At 44.6% G+C, this 16685-nt stretch overlaps 1 protein-coding gene across 1 annotated transcript; it reads left to right on the top strand.

Annotated features, from left to right (window-relative positions):
* Positions 1-12310: 12310 nt before the first annotated feature.
* dio2 (iodothyronine deiodinase 2) lies at positions 12311-15370 on the top strand. Its single transcript, NM_001136145.1, is given in 2 exon segments — positions 12311-12649; positions 14660-15370. Coding segments are annotated over 2 exon segments (813 nt in total). The 5' UTR covers positions 12311-12424; the 3' UTR covers positions 15248-15370.
* The last annotated feature ends 1315 nt before the right edge of the window (positions 15371-16685 follow it).

Below are 16685 nucleotides of genomic sequence, written 5' to 3'. Positions count from 1 at the left end.
TGGTCCTGCTCAAGGTTTCTTCCTGTTAAAGGGGTTCTTCCTTGTCTGGGGTTAGGCCCTGGTATTCTGGAAAGCGCCTTGAAACAATTTTTGATTGTAAAAGATGCTATATAAATAAAGATTGATTTGATTTTGATTGATTTGATTTGAAGGGAGAAGCAGCCCACCCCACAGTGTCGATGTGGGCACCTTGGTGCTTCCAACAGGGATTTTATGTTTTTGGCGGTGTGGGTGAACTCACCACCTGAGAACAGTTACCAGAATCACAGATAGATATCAAAATCTTCAAAAGCCAATCTAAATCTTTGAAACCCTGCAACAAAATGAGGGTTTTATGACTTCCTGACCTGTACTGCGGCCTTCAACCTGCCTCGCAGCTCCACAGAATCAGGAGACAGTTGGATATCAGTGCTCAAGTGCAGTGGGAATACTAGCTTGATTTCCTTGTTCTAGGCTACAAGAAGGGTGAGCTGTTCCAGATAAGCTCACACAGAAATAATCACACACGGATCTTCACACATTGTCATTGCTGTTTCACCAGGATATGAGCCAGAAGCAGGAGGCTGCATGGTGTCTTGATAGTAGGCAGGAACATAGTCCAACAGTCTTACCCCGAGTTTACAGAACTGGTGCAGTTTCCCATTCGAAGAGGACATTATACTTTCTGAATGCACATTTTTTAGATGGCCACCTTCCTTTTTAGTTGATTTTGGTCCTACTGAGATAAGTAAGAAATAAGGGCACAGACACACACCCTCACAGCCAAAGGGCATCAAATTACCACGAATATCAAAGCTTCAGGTGCATTTGTGCAGTTGAATAACAGGAGAGTCAACGTTTATCTTGACATCAACAAAACCAACTGTTGCAGAGACAGATGGCTGCCGAAACCCACCGATGCTGTCACACCTGCAGCAGAAGCAGAACATGTGAGACCAACCCCATCAGACAAAGGAAAGAATCACAAACCATGTTCCACCAAACCTGTTTGAAGTCTCCAACTACAGAGGAGAGACTCCTTAACCACACACCCCTAAATTCTGCATCCTCCACATTAAAAAATATTCAGGACCCTGCCAAAGCCTTTGTTTTCCCAGGAAGGTCAGCCAAACTGGTGCATGTCCACCACAGTTTTTCTCCCGTGGGACACTTGCCTTGCCTTCCTTTTCACAGAGAGAGAGAGAGAGAGAGAGAGAGAGAGAGAGAGAGAGTATTGGCTGCTCTCAAAGACCCCACTCTTTATACACATATCCCATTGCCTAAAGAAAAAGAGCACAGGAACTGTGCAAAATGTGCTCTTTCTGAGAAAAGAAAGGAGCGGCTCAATGGAAACTGCTAGTATGACCTGTTTCGCTAGAAGCAGCAGAGACACATCAGTGTTCCTCTTTGATTGAGGCGTGAGGACCTTTAGCAATCAATGGATCACTGAGAGTTGGTCGCACACTCGTGCACCTCACCGCAGGCACGAAAAGGGACAGAGGAGCTAACAAATGTTTTGCAGTTGGACCCTTCCTTCCCCCGTGGATTAGAATTTGCATACAAAAGAGGGTTAGGAAATGGTACTTTAGACGTTAGACATTTGAGAAAAGGATTAGACATTTGTTTAGGAGGATGAAGCACACAACAATTTAATGTTCAATTTTTTTTCAGAAATACTAAATGGGATTTTTTCAAAGCATTATTTGAGGTATGTCTACAAGTAAGTGTGATGATCTGCAGCATAACCAAAGGTAAAGGTACAAGCCAAATATAACTGGCTGAGCTAAGATTTAAAGCAGATGTATCTTGAGTAGTTGAGTTCTTCTATTCTCAAGTTAATATGGTTTTAAACTTTTAAACCATAAAATAATATGTCCATTGGGTGCATTTAAACTGCCGAAGGTCCTGGTAAATACCAGGGTCATTTATACAAGGATGGTTTATGATATGATGGGGATGGGAGGGGGGTGCTCTCACTCACACGCATAACAGGCTAGTGAAGAAACTACAGCCATCGTTGGCCTTGTCAAGCTCAGTAAGGAAAAGGAGTTAGGTTCTGTGATCTAAAGGGGGTCAGGCAGAGGGACGGGATAGAAAGCCAATTAGGGAAGTGAGTCTGAGACGGTAGTAAATTCTAGTTTCTAAGCTGTGGAAATTGATCAAAATCAGTGCATATATCAAGGAGTGAGATGCAGCTTTGCATCTAACTGGTCAGGCTGGGAACATTGCTACTCAAGTACTCAGGGTCCACAGACAGAGAGCATTAGATCAACAAAAAAGGATTAAAAGATTAAATAAATGAAAAAAGATGTGACCAGTGCAGCACTACTACTGGAAAGAACAAAGCTATTCACCTTTGAGAATAATCTGTGACTGGTTACAGTTTTTCCCAATGTTTTTGGAGTAGCATTGAGATGAGAGATCTTCCACCATTGATTTCTCGGTGTTGCCCTTGCCTGTTCCTGACCAGCCTGTTCTGTCCCCATCCTGGTTGAGCAGGTTTCTGCCTGCTCCCAGCCTGGGATGTATTTTTGTTAGGTTCAAACTGTTCATATAGCAATGCTGTAACCGCTTATTATCACTCCCGTGCAGAACCCTGTGACCTGCTTTAACTGATGTTCTATCACCTCGGGATAGCAGGGGACAACCCTATTTTCTTATATGTTCCTTTTGTATATCATGCTTTGTATTATTTTGTGACGCTTACGCACTATCATATGATGCTTACACTTACGCTTATTGTAATCTTACATGTTCATGTGCTAGTATAAAAATAAACCTCACCAGGGCCCACACTTGTAGCTCACACTGCAGATGTGTGGTTGCCCTTGCAGCAAGTAAACTGAAGCTTCCGTCTCATTCCTCCAGGCACTTGCTAGCTTATCTCCTCTCCTCTCCTCTCCTCTCCTCTCCTCTCCTCTCCTCTCCTCTCCTCTCCTCTCCTCTCCTCTCCTCTCCTCTCCTCATCAAGTAGACTAGGTATGTTGATTCTTGTGTAGTTTTTCTGCTCCCCCCCCCCCCCCCCCCCCCCCCCCCCCACCTTCTGTATTAATTTACAGGTATCGCCGCCTTAAGAGCTGCGTGATGACCTCCGGCCCCGCTCACCCACTTGGCCGGCAGCTTGCATAAATAGTGTATTTTTTGTATGTGTTTCTGTGCTCTGTGCCTCTCCTCTCCTCTCCTCTCCTCTCCTCTCCTCTCCTCTCCTCTCCTCTCCTCTCCTCTCCTCTCCTCTCCTCTCCTCTCCTCTCCTCTCTATCATCTACCTGTCCTCCCCCTCTCCTCTCTCTCTACCCAGCCAGCCATCAGCAGGAGGGTCCCCCTAGATGAGCCTGGTCCTGCTCAAGGTTTCTTCCTGTTAAAGGGGAGTTTTTCCTTGCCACTGTTGCTTGTCTGGGGTTAGGCCCTGGGATTCTGGAAAGCGCCTTGAAACAATTTTTGATTGTAAAAGATGCTTTATAAATAAAGATTGATTTGATTTTACACCTGTAGACTACATCTATAGGCCACACCTGTAATCTACACCCATAGGCCACACCTGCACACGTCTCTGTTTTATCCCTGTTGCTCAAACAACAGTCACGTTTGATCCCCAAGGTGACCTACTCCTGCACAAGTCAGCTGTCAACCATGGCCAAAGAAATGGAGAAAGAAGAGCTTGTAAATCCGAGCGCATCCTCATCACACCAGTGCCTCATAGCACTAACGCTGGGTTTTTATGGGCATTCTAATGTTTGCTAGATGTTCCTAATTGATAGGCTGACAGGGACCAGGGCAGGAAGTGTAATATAAGCACTAATAATGTGCATTATAGTGGAAAATACAAGGTTATGATGTGGTTTAGGGGCTTGAGTGGATCGCCTTCCACCTGCTTTCTGCAAAGTAAACAATGTTGTAACCATTTTATGGGGTGACTCAGTTAACCTGAAAGTCTTTGTTGAAAACTGGAATCCATAAGTTTGGCAATGACCATGCGGACAGATCTGAAGCTGATCATCTTTCAGAAAGAAGGACTGTGAGGATACACAGACAGCTGCCATGACAGACTCAAACCACTTTTAAAATCAGAGATTTAATGTCTACTTTAAACTTTTTATTCATTATGGGGTGGTTCAGGGTGTCAAACACATAGACTCAAGACGGAGGGCTTCCTCATCCCTGCTGCTGCTTCACGCTCAGATGGTGGTTGGTGCCACACAAGAAACACATGTGCATGCTGTGTAGTGAAGGCTGACAAAAGTGTGTGTGTGATGTTCCTGGAATTTCAGCAAAAGGGTTCAAACTCTTTAGCTTAAAGGGACGATGAACAATTTAAAATAAATGTTGTTTATCACTCTGGCACATACATATAAATAAGAAATGCATATAGTTAAAAAAACGTAAAACGAAAAGTGTACAATAAAAGAATGATGAACTATCCAATACTTACTATAGCAGATGTCTTTCAGATAATGCTGTAGCTAAGTTTAAGGAAGTGATCCCTATGCTGATCCCAGGACCACCGTGTGTTTCCCCAGGGATCAATCATTATAATCTTAGCCCTGCTGAGGTTGACTCTATTGCTGAAGGTGCAGCAACCTCACTGAGAATCACACTTGATTCTGTTGCCCACCTGAAAAAAAAAATAGTAAATCAGAGCAGGTGTGCCCCCTGGTATAATTCACATATCAGGACCCTCAAGCAGAAAGTGCGAAGACTGGAAAGGAAGTGGCATTCTTGTAAAATAGATAGCTATCATGTAGCCTGGAAAGACTGTCTATTAGTTTACAAAAAGGCCCTTCGCAAGGCTAGAACAGCTTATTTTTCTTCTTTAACTGAGGAAAATAAGAACAACCCCAGGTTTCTTTTCAGCACTGTGGCCAAATTAACTCAGAGTCACAGTGTTTCAGATCCACGTATCCCTTCTTCCCTTAGTGGGGAAGACTTCATGACCTGCTTCACTGATAAAGTTCTTGCCATCATAGAAAAAGCTAACCAGGCCATCCCTACAACTGGACCATCACCAGATGTGCTGACTGTGGGAACATACAGGTTCTCCAACGAGCCCTTAAAGTCCTTCAGCCATATATATTTTTCTGAGGCGTCATCTCTAATTCAGAAATCCAAGACCACCACGTGTCTTTTAGATCCCATCCCAACACACCTGTTGAAGGATGTTTTACCATTGATAGGCAGTTCTATCCTGGACCAGATCAATGGTTCTTTAGTGACAGGTTATGTACACAGGTCCTACAAGGTGGCATTGATTAAGAATAAAACATCACTGGATCCTGATGAATTAGCAAATTATAGGCCAATATCCAGCCTTCCTTTTATCTCTAAAGCTCTTGAGAAGGTGGTGGTGACTCAGTTACTGGAGCGCCTGCAAAGGAACAGCCTGTTTGAGATGTTTCAGTCAGGCTTTAGAGCTCATCACAGCACAGAAACAGCACTTCTTAAAGTTACTAATGATCTTCTCATAGCTTCAGATCATGCTGGTTCTGCTGGACCTCAGTGCTGCTTTTGATACAGTTGATCACAGCACCCTGTTACATAGACTGGAACATGTGATTGGGATTAAAGGGACAGCACTAGATTGGTTTAGATCATATTTATCTGATAGATACCAGTTTGGTCATGTCAGTGGTGTTCCCTCCTCATACAGTAGGGTTAGCCACGGAGTTCCTCAAGGTTCTGTACTTGGACCAATCCCCTTCACCTTGTACATGCTTCCCTTAGGGAACATTATTCGGCAGCATGGGATAAATTTTCATTGTTATGCTGATGACACTCAGCTTTATTTATCCATGAAACCAGAGGAGACAGAGAAGTTAGTGAAGCTCCAGACCTGTCTTAAAGACATAAAGTCCTGGATGTCTTCAAATTTCCTCCTCCTTATCCCAGGAAAAACTGAGGTCATGGTGTTTGGTCCTGAACCTCTCAGGGATAGATTAGATCATATGATCACTCTAGATGGTATCTCATTAACATCTAGTCTCTTTGTGAGGAATCTAGGAGTAACTTTTGACCAAAACCTCTTCTTCAACTCACACACTAAAACAGTCTCTAGAAGTGCCTTTTTTGAGAAACAACTTTCTTGAGAAACATCACAAAGATCAGAAAGCTACTGAAGCGGCATGATGCTGAAAAGTTAGTCCATGCATTTGTTACTTCCAGGCTGGACTATTGTAATTCTTTATTATCAGCGTGTCCAAACTCCTCTTTAAGAAGCCTCCAGCTGATCCAAAATGCTGCAGCCAGAGTTCTGACAGGTATTGACAAAAGAGATCACATAACTCATGTCATGGTGTCTCTTCATTGGCTGCCTGTTAAAATTTAGAATAGTTTTTAAAACCCTTCTTTTGACCTACAAGGTCCTCAGAGGCCTAGCTCCATCCTACCTGGAGGAGCTAGTAATACCTTGTCAGCCCAATAGACCGCTCCGCTCTCAGAATGCTGGTCTACTTGTGGTTCCCAGAGTTTCTAGGAGTAGAATGGGGGGCCGAGCATTTAGCTACCAGGGCCCCCTGCTATGGAACCAGCTCCCTGTCCAGGTACGGGAGGCTGACTCCATCGCTACTTTTAAGATCAGACTTAAAACCTACCTCTTTGAAAAAGCTTATTGTTACTAATTCTGTAGTTCCAGTTACTATCATAGATAGACAATTTATCATACTTAGGGGGCCGTCTAATCGTTAGGTCACATCTTAGCTGTGCTGTTATAGGCCAAGGCTGCCGGGGTCCGGAAACATGATCACCTGACAGGCCTCTGTCACCCCCCCACTGGGTCATGGTTTCCTCTCCTCTCCTCTTCTTTCCTCTCCTTTCCTCCTCCTCATCAAGCAGACTAGTTATGCTGATTCCTGTGTAGTTTTTCTGCTCCCCCCCTTCTCTATTCATTTACAGGTATCGCCGCCTTCGGAGCTGCACGACGACCTCCGGCCCCGCTGACCCGCTGTATAAATAGTGTATTTTTGTGGGTGTTTCTGTGCTCTGTGCCCGTCCTCTCCTCTCCCTCTCCCTCTCCTTCTCCTTCTCCTTCTCCTTCTCCTTCTCCTTCTCCTTCTCCTTCTCCTTCTCCTTTTCCCTCTTCTCTGCTCTCCCTCTCCCTCTCCCCTCCCTCTCCTTCTCCCTCTCCTCTCCTCTCCTCTCCTCTCCTCTCCTCTCCTCTCCTCTCTCTTTACCCAGCCAGCCATCAGCAGGAGGGTCCCCCTACATGAGCCTGGTCCTGCTCAAGGTTTCTTCCTGTTAAAGGGGAGTTTTTCCTTGCCAATGTTGCTTGTCTGGGGTTAGGCCCTGGGATTCTGGAAAGCGCCTTGAAACAACTTCGATTGTATAAGACGCTATATAAATAAAGATTGATTGATTGATATTAAAGTCTCCAATGATAATGACTTTGTCTGTTCTCAGGACCAAGTCAGATAAGAAATCAGAGAACTCAGACAGGAACTCTGAATGTGGCCCAGCAGGGGGCCGATATACAACTACAAACAGAAGTGGCTTTTCTGCCTTCCAGTTCAGATGGGTGATGCCAAGAGTCAGGCTTTCAAATGAACTGGAGCCATGTTTTGGTCTAGGATTAACTAATAACTTGGAGTGATAGATTGTTGCCACTCCCCCTCCTTGACCAGTAACACAAGGAATATGATAATTAAGATGGGTAGGAGGGGTGGCATTGTGGTGTGGTGGTTAGCACTGTTGCCTCACAGCAAGAAGGCCCTGGGTTCGATCCCCGGTTGGGATTGAGGCTGGGGACTTTCTGTGTGGAGTTTGTATGTTCTCCCTGTACCTGTGTGGGTTCTCTCACATGTGTTAGCCCTGCAATTGACTGGCGTCCAGTCCAGGGTGTACCCTGCCTCCGCCCATTGTGCTGGGATAGGCTCCAGTCCCCCCACGACCCTCAGTGGAGGAACAAGCGGTAGAAAGTGAGTGAGTGAAGATGGGTAGAAGGAGTAGATTCATTTAAGCTAAAATACTCCTCCTCCTGAAGCCAGGTCTCAGTAACACAAAATATGCGCTCAGATGTACTAATGTGTATTTACCAGTCCATGAATAGAATGTGCTAGAAGTGATGCGACTCTCAGTCAAGTTGGTTAAGAATCAGCTGCTTGTGACAGGTGGACTGGCATCTGTCTGTCTGTCAGTCCATCCATCCATCCACCTCTAAGTTAGTCAACAGAGACTTCACCCCAGCCAAATGAAGACAGAAACAGAGATCCTCCTCTTTTGCTGAGTCACCTATGAAGAACGGAAACCTCATTAACAGGCCCAATTGTTGACAAGGCTGTCCTAACAATTGGAGGCGAGAAGAGCTAACCATGAGAACACCCAATCTTCTATTATTGTTGTCTGTCCGAGCCTGCTGGGCCAGTTGGAGGGCCAGAGAAGGTCCAACGTTTCCTATATCTTCCAGTGGATTGTGTCACACGGTCCTGCAGCTGTTGGTTTCAGAAGCTGGGTGTTGTGGAAAAGTGAGGTTTGGAAATTTGAGCTTCTTGTGCTTTCAATTGTCATTTTCTATTCTACACAATAGTCTGCTTAAAACCCTTTCAGAGTCATGGGGAGGTGGCACACTGGGCCACGGCAGGCTCCTAACACAATACCACAGTAGCTCCTGTTGATCATTCAGATTCTATCATTTGAAAGCACATTATTTTGTTACTCGGTACTTGAGTAGACTTTGGGCAGTCAACTCTGCCCACCTCTGTTTAACAGCCATTAGGTCGGTGTGCTGTATCAGGTTTCCATTATCAGCCACTGTGCTCGCTCCTCATGGGCAAATAATTGATAAATTATGGCTGAATGATACCAGCACCCGTAGGGAGGTCAAAGGTCGGTTGTTAGCCGACGAATCAGTCAATACTTTCAGTAAAGAATATATTATGATGCTAATATTATTAAAATTCCAGCCCTGAAGGGTTTTCAGATCCATAGATTCAGGTCAGTTCTAATGTAGAGAGTAACAACTAAACCTAATGGAACAGCTGCCCACACGCCATGATGCAACAACGTTAAATAAGTGCATTTTTCTATGTTATCTAATGGTATCATCTTAAATTGAATGTATTTATTTAAAGTGCATCCACAAGTTGCTCTGTGTATGAAATGTGTAATAAACGAAATAAATGTGTCTCCATGTTCTACATCAGAAGTATCGGTTATGGTATTAATTCACAAGTTTTTTGCACAGCTCATCTTATCAAGCCAGACATCAAAAATTAAACAGACAAATTGATTTTTGCTGTTGTTACTCTTGACAGGTGAGATGAAACTTAAGTACGAAAAAAATGGCATGTATTCAAAATATTTCTAAGTGCTTTTTTTATTTACTGTACATTTTTATAGCATTGGCACTCAACACATTTGCACTAAGCTGTGGTTTGGAATTTACAAGGTGAAGAAGATTCCTCGAGGCACTTGCTAGCTTATCAATTATTCATATTTGAGCTCCACACCTGAACCACATAGTATTCTTATGTTGTGTGCTTTTGATTAGGAGGTGCTGCAAGATCAGTGTTGAAAATCCTTTTTTGATGGGCAGAAAAACAACAGGTCTCATGAACTCTTGTGCTGGACTAGGTCACTGGCGGAGAGTATTGACCTGTCTATACAAAACAGACAGACAGCAAACATCTGACATGCAACAGCAGCTCACATGACAAACAGGAAACCAGCAGAGCAGATATCTCCCTATTTATTTTGTGTGAATGAATTTTATTTGATTTGATGTCTGGTCGGCTTGTCCTTGCAGGGTTATCTATTGCAACGTCGCACAATGAGAGGCCACTAAATGCTACAAACGTCCCCATGTGCGTCGCCTACTGTTAGACCAGAAACGCTAGCCTTATAACTTAGCCTTGTAACTGTGCTGCCGTTACACACTGCGGTGGTAAAACTTCTCTTTTATGACTGGCATACGTTTTATGAAGTTATGTTAGCTGTCTACATCAGGGAAGGGGAACAGAGAGAGTTTCTGAAAGCCAGAGCCCCAGAAGCCCAGAAGGAACGTATAATCCTGATCACACTACAACCATAAACACACCACAGCCATAACAATATATAAGAACAGTTATAGATGATAGGCTGGATCAAACAGGAGGATTCTGCTGCGTGGACTGGCAGCAGATTCCACAGGACAGTGCATGGTGTTTCTGTTCGGAGAGCCCCGACCTAAGACCATTCTGGGGTACCAACATTCCGGCTAGGACAAGTGGAGGCCAGGACATCAGTAATAGAACCATGTGAGACAATTCTGCATGGTACTTCCACCCCATGTCATGGTCAGAGTTCAGATCATCCAATATTTAGCTAAACTACCAGTGCTAAAGGCTTTCCTTCCATCAGCTTCTCTCATTCTCACTGCTACTACTGCTGCTGCCTATTTTGAGTACTTTGGATGGAAAGACAAGGTGTTCTTGCTCCAGATGCTCTGCAGCTGCCTGTGTGTGTGTGTGAGTGCATGCATGTGCACTTGCGTGTGCGTGGATGTGTGTGCGTGAATATGTGTGTAAGGGCAAACAGTGAGTTCCAGTATTGATGTGAAACCCCAGAAGGGTTGACACCTGAAGGGACTGTGTCAGAGACAGAGTTCAGGGGTTCTGAGCTAAAGACGAAAGACAAATACAAACAAACAGGAGGAAAGTCATCAACTGAGATGTGAGCTACTTAAGCTCAGCTGCGGCTGCTCATGATTTTCACGTGCTGAAGAGAATTATTTTATCTTGTTAGCATCTTTTATCTTATTAGCATGTGTTATACTATATGTTTTTGTTTTCTGTTACAGTTAGTTTAGAAGTTAGGGATAGTATATAATCTTTAGTAGGAATACACATAAGCAAGTCAGTTGACCCTTCCTTGACCTGAATACTGTTCAGACAGTTGGAGCCAGGCAGACAGGAAATGGTAGACCCCTATCGTAAAACATGACAGCATAGTTTACTGGTGTTGATAAGTTCCTTGGCAGGAATATGACCTCGGACCTGGCCATCTGGGGAAGATAATGGAGAAGAAGGACCGCACCAACACCAAAGGAGGCTGGAAGAAGAAGATGGGGTCATCCAAGAAGAAGGACTGGATTGGACTGAATTAGCACCAATAATTTACATATATCTTTCTATAAAAGACTGGGTCAAGGGATAGTTAGGTCGTCAGACTTCATGCCCTGACAATTGACTTGTTGTTGGTAGGGTTATGAACTGGCCCGGAGCTCTGTAATATTTGTATCTTGAATTAATTCTGTTTGCTAAATACATTTTGAAATTGACATTTGTTTACTTGAAGTCTTCATTTAAAGAACGCGCGGATTGGCAGTGACACACAAGAGGTATTGCAATCCAACAGTGCGGGTGCTTCTTCAGCAGCTCAGGTCGATGTTGCATCCAGTCTAGGATAGCTGTGTGTGAGTTGTGTGAAGTTTCACCTCACACTGTTAACGTGCTGATGGCAACGAGCCCAGAAAACTGCGTTTTCAATCAGCCTCTGGCTTTGTTTGGACTACCTTTCTAAAGAAAACAAAACACACCATGTTCCCAGAAATCCTTGACAGCCACCCAATCACATTGACCTATAAATACATGTGGGCGATCTTTACCTAGCATTACATAAGATTATATCAACTGCCCAGGCTGACTGACTGTTACATATTTACCCACATAACCCAGGGCTGGTGCGGCGAGGGTGGTATTAGAGTCTAACACACCATGCCACACTCATTGGCCCTTTAAACTCTCTCTCTCTCTCTCTCTCTCAAGCAAACACACACACACACACACACACACACACACACACACACACACACACAAACACACACACACACAGGCAGACACTACAGTCTAATCCAGAGCAACATGTCTGCTTCTGAATGAAAAGGACCAAAGGGGTTCGTTGGGTGGCGCATCAGAGACAGGGGGTCACGTTTAGTGCAGGCTTCAGCTTTTAGAGCCGATGTGAAACTGGTGACACTTCAAATGGTGACATTTCATTTATCAGACAGAACATTTAAATGCCCTTGTTGCTCCGTCCTTGTCCCAGCAGTCTGGATCATATGTCTAAACATGTCTGACAACTTAAACACAAGTTTGTATAACCTACGGTGCAACATGATCCTGTCCAGCTGGTTTTAAGGACTTAGACTTTATGGATCCCTGCACATTTTGTGCCATCATTCACTGTCATTGTTAGAACTCTTGTGTAAGCTTTTATTACGCGCACAAAGCCGGGGGAGGGTATCTTTGACGTCACGACGTACCGGGAAAGATAAGGCTTAATATTAGGTACAATGTTTGCCATGTTAAGAGGAGTGACAGCGAGCTTCCACAGCCTCACTCAGGACCCACACGAACCGGATATCCCGCACCTTTCTCTGCAGTTTGCGAGAAAGTGGGCGCATGATGAGGGCAGTAAGCGCATCCCCGGCCGGCGCTTCACGGGAAGCTGCCTGAAAGAACGTGCAGCCTACGTGGACAACATGGGAATGGCGAGCGAGGATCTGCTCATTACGCTCCAGATCCTGCCTGGATTCTTCTCGAACTGCCTCTTCCTTGCTCTGTACGACTCGGTGGTGTTGGTGCGGCGCGTCGTGTCGCGTCTCAGCTGCTCCCGTTCTGCTGGCCCCAAGGAGTGGCGCCCCATGCTGACCTCCGCGGGGCTGCGCTCCATCTGGAACAGCTTCCTGCTGGACGCCTACAAGCAGGTAAGGTCCGCTCCACGGTCTCGGATTTAAGTTTTGAAATTTTGCCAAAAGAAGCCGGGGCAGTAAGTAGCGCCGTTAACAACAATACGGATGGTGCGTTAGGTGGAACTCTCGCAGACAATTCAAATGAAAGGTCTGGCACAACCCGGAGGAATCCATATGATTCCTCGACAGAAGACGACAATTGAACCAGTCTCACGCGGTTGCTGCCTTCACTCACACGCGAGCGCACGCGCACACACACGCACGCACGCGCTTCTGAAGTGGCAGGTGACTATAGCCCCATCTAGTGGCGACGTCCGCGCAATGTTCAAGCACCTCGGAGTAAAAATGACTGACCGAGCTTCCAGATCCAAACCCACTCGGGAACACAACTTATTGATGTACTCTGACAGCAGCATTCATTCATTCATGCACTCAGTCATTCAGTCATTCATTAAATAAACCAAATATCCATCCATCCATGCATCCATCCATCCATGCATCCATCCATCCATCCATCCATCCATCCATCCATCCATCCATCCATCCATATGCAGTGCAGCAGCAAAAGGCATCATCAGCACATTGTTGCTAACTTAATCCTGGACTGCTCAGCAACGTTGAAAAGAGTCAAGGTTCCTCTATCATACCCGGAGGTGATTTGGCAAAAAAAGGGAGGGTGTGTGTTTTGTTTTGAAAAAAGATCTGATTCTTTTCCAAAGTTAACAGTTCTTAAACCAAGAATGCTCTTGAGGCTGAATGACTGAGAACCTCAAATATTGATCATCAAAGTTGATCTTTAAGGCTAACTAAGAGCCACGAAAACATTCCCTAAATCATGCTAGGTTTATGTAACCACATGCCGTGGTAATCTTTGGGAACGCGGGAAACTTCTCCTGGGCTGGGGAACTGACCTCCACTCTGTCCTCTGCACTTATGGAGTGGAGAGGGTGGCTTTTTTTGAGGGTCCTGTGAAAAAGGACACAGTACTGCTCTAATTTTCCCCACTTTTTAGGATGTTTATGTTTAGCTCGCTATGCTAATTTAATAGCGCTTGTGTGAGATGGGGCACAAGTACTTGTAGGTGTTCTGTCGGTGTTTTAATCGCAATTCGTCAATGTATTTGGAAAAAAGTAACTAATAGAAACAATTGTGTGTTAATTCCTTCATTTATTCTGTGGCTGTAGTGTGTTGGACTTTAAAAAGATGACTAAATTGTTGGCAGCAGGAGTAAAAGGGTGGGAAACCGGAGTGACGTCTGCTCCCCCAACAGATCACACACACATTGTACGGTGTGACTGCAAAGTCCAAAGAGGGCGAGGCTGTTACCCTTTGGGTTTTCCAAGAGGAGGACAGAGCCAAACTTTGGGTGATATTTAGGCAACACCACACTCTTCTCTCACTCACTTTTTTCACACTTTTTTTTCCCAGTGAATGGTGTCTGGTGAATTGAACACATAGACTTGTTGGCCATGAAAGTAAGATTTGACCCTCAATTTATATTTAGCAATGGTTGACTCTGATGGGGTCAAATAAAAATGACAAGCTTGAGGCCAAGAAGAGATGATTGTTTGCCCCAACAACTGATACTGGCCAATCACCGATCACAGAGGACTTTGCCAGGACGTTGCAGCAGTTTGGACATGAGGAGGAAGGCTCCAGTGTCGAGGGCTATTTGAAGGTCAAATACACACAACAGGGTTCTTGGCACCAACAAATTTGATTGGATGTGAGCCAACACAAGCAATAGTTTTCAGCGCCATCAATGATGCGAAATTTAACAGGATCTTCCGTACGATTTCTAGGGTTTCAGCTCAACCAGAAGTTTGAGGAGTCGTGCACAGCATGGGTTGATGGCTAGTGTCAGTGCACTTGCTAAAAATAAAATAATGTTGCCATGTGGAGTTGCAATCAATCCCAGCCTGGGATGAGAACAGCATTTTCCTTCATGTCAGATGTTTTGAATGCCTCTTTCTCATCGAAACTCAGTTTGTGAGAGAACAATGGCTTATTTTCTTTTGTCCCTAGGTGAAGCTAGGCTGTGAGGCACCAAACTCCAAACTGGTCAAGGTGCCAGATGGAGCCCGCTGGAGCAGCATCAATAACATAACCAACATGCTGCCTGGAGCCAGTCTCTGCAATGGAATCGAGTGTCATCTTCTGGATTTTGAATCGTCCAATCGTCCTCTGGTTGTCAACTTTGGCTCGGCCACCTGACCCCCATTCATCAGCCACCTGCCTGCCTTCCGGCAGCTGGTGGAGGACTTCAGTGATGTGGCTGACTTCCTGCTTGTGTACATTGATGAGGCTCACCCGTCAGACGGCTGGAAGGCCCCTCCTATGGGCCCCATCTCATTTAACGTCAGAAAGCATCAAAACCTGGAAGAGAGAATCGGAGCAGCACAGAAACTTATCGAACACTTTTCTCTCCCGCCACAGTGTCAGCTGGTGGCAGACTGCATGGACAACAATGCCAACGTTGCCTACGGTGTTTCCAATGAACGGGTCTGCATTGTACAGCAGAGGAAGATCACATACCTTGGTGGAAAAGGGCCTTTTTTTTACAACCTGAAGGAGGTGCGCCAGTGGTTGGAACAGAGCTACGGCAAGCGGTAGGAGAGCTGGAGCCAGAGTAAAGGACAGGGGGGTACTCTCTGTCCTACTGCCTGTGGTAGACCTTAGAGGGAATATTGTACTTTTTGACATGCACATGTATCTACAGCTGTGCACATACATGTGTATATTTTGCACTTTTACTGACATCACAGGGCCTGTTACTTGTTTTAGAGTATTTATGCCATATTAATGTGAGAGAAGCCTCAGAGAGATGGCAAAAGCTCTTATGAAGTAGGTTCCAACAAGGAAAGTCCAGAATGCATTTTCTTCTGCCTACTAACGATGCATTTCTGGTCATTGACACCACATGTTCCATTTTTTTCCACCATGCATAGCAAAAAAACAAGTTTGCTTTAAAAGGCAAAAGAAACTGGATGCTAGTACATCTGTGACAATGTTAAGTATGTGAATAGATTTTTATATTCCCTAAATAAAACATGATAAGTTCACTTAAAAGTGGTGTTATTAGCCAAAAATTTAAAATATTTCCGATATTTCCAAAGACAGGGATTAATGGTTATCTGGCGATGTTTATCCTGTGTGTGTGTGTGTGTGTGTGTGTGTGTGTGTGTGCATGTGTGTGTGTGTGTGTGCATGGGTGTGTGCACACATTCAAAAGAGGCTAAAAAGAGAGAAACAAATGTTTTCTTTGAGAGACAAAAAAACAAGAAAGTATCTTTCTCTCTTTCTCTCCCTGGCGAGAGAAATGGGACCTCCAGTATGCTAGAATTAAGGTAAACTTAACTTGGGTAAACTTTGCAGAATTAGTAGGTCAATGAGTTTACTTCTCTTCTGGCTGAACAATACTGTCACTAACCCTAGACACACCTAAATCTAGCCTGGCAGACACACTGCACATTGCAGTCTGAACTCCAAAGGGGAACGTAGTCCTTCGATCAGCTGCTGTCTACATTCTTGGCTTGGTTAGAATTCACCAAATAATTTAATCAAACACAACTTAACACATTTCTGCTGTCATTGCAGTCACAAAGCCATTCATCTAAAGGGAAGATAATATGGAATTTTTGTCATCGCAACCCCCCCAAATTCCCCCAACCCCCATAATTGCCAGTCTTCAGCAGGACATCAGCCTGCCCTCAGATCCTCTGCTGCCTTCTGTGTTGTGCTCTTCCATAATGCTATTTGAGACTGAACTTGCCATTCTTGCACACAAGTGATACTTGTGGAGCACCTGTGTCTGAAGCGCCGCACTGTGACTCGTAGCCACATACACCTGTGTGCAAATAAACACTTATTAATAGGATGCCAATAGCATTGTTTGCATATGGAAACCATACATCATATTGCTAACAGGTCAGATGCCATGAAGGTATTTATATTGTGAATGGATTTGTGGTTAAATTGTGGGACATAAAAGTGAAGAAAAAGAGTTGCAATGATTGGACAGGACACGCGGACAGTTGACTCTGTCACCGTG

Source organism: Takifugu rubripes, chromosome 2 (assembly GCF_901000725.2).
Source record: "Takifugu rubripes chromosome 2, fTakRub1.2, whole genome shotgun sequence".
Taxonomy (NCBI): domain Eukaryota; kingdom Metazoa; phylum Chordata; class Actinopteri; order Tetraodontiformes; family Tetraodontidae; genus Takifugu; species Takifugu rubripes.
This window is presented reverse-complemented; position numbering and strand designations above follow the sequence as displayed.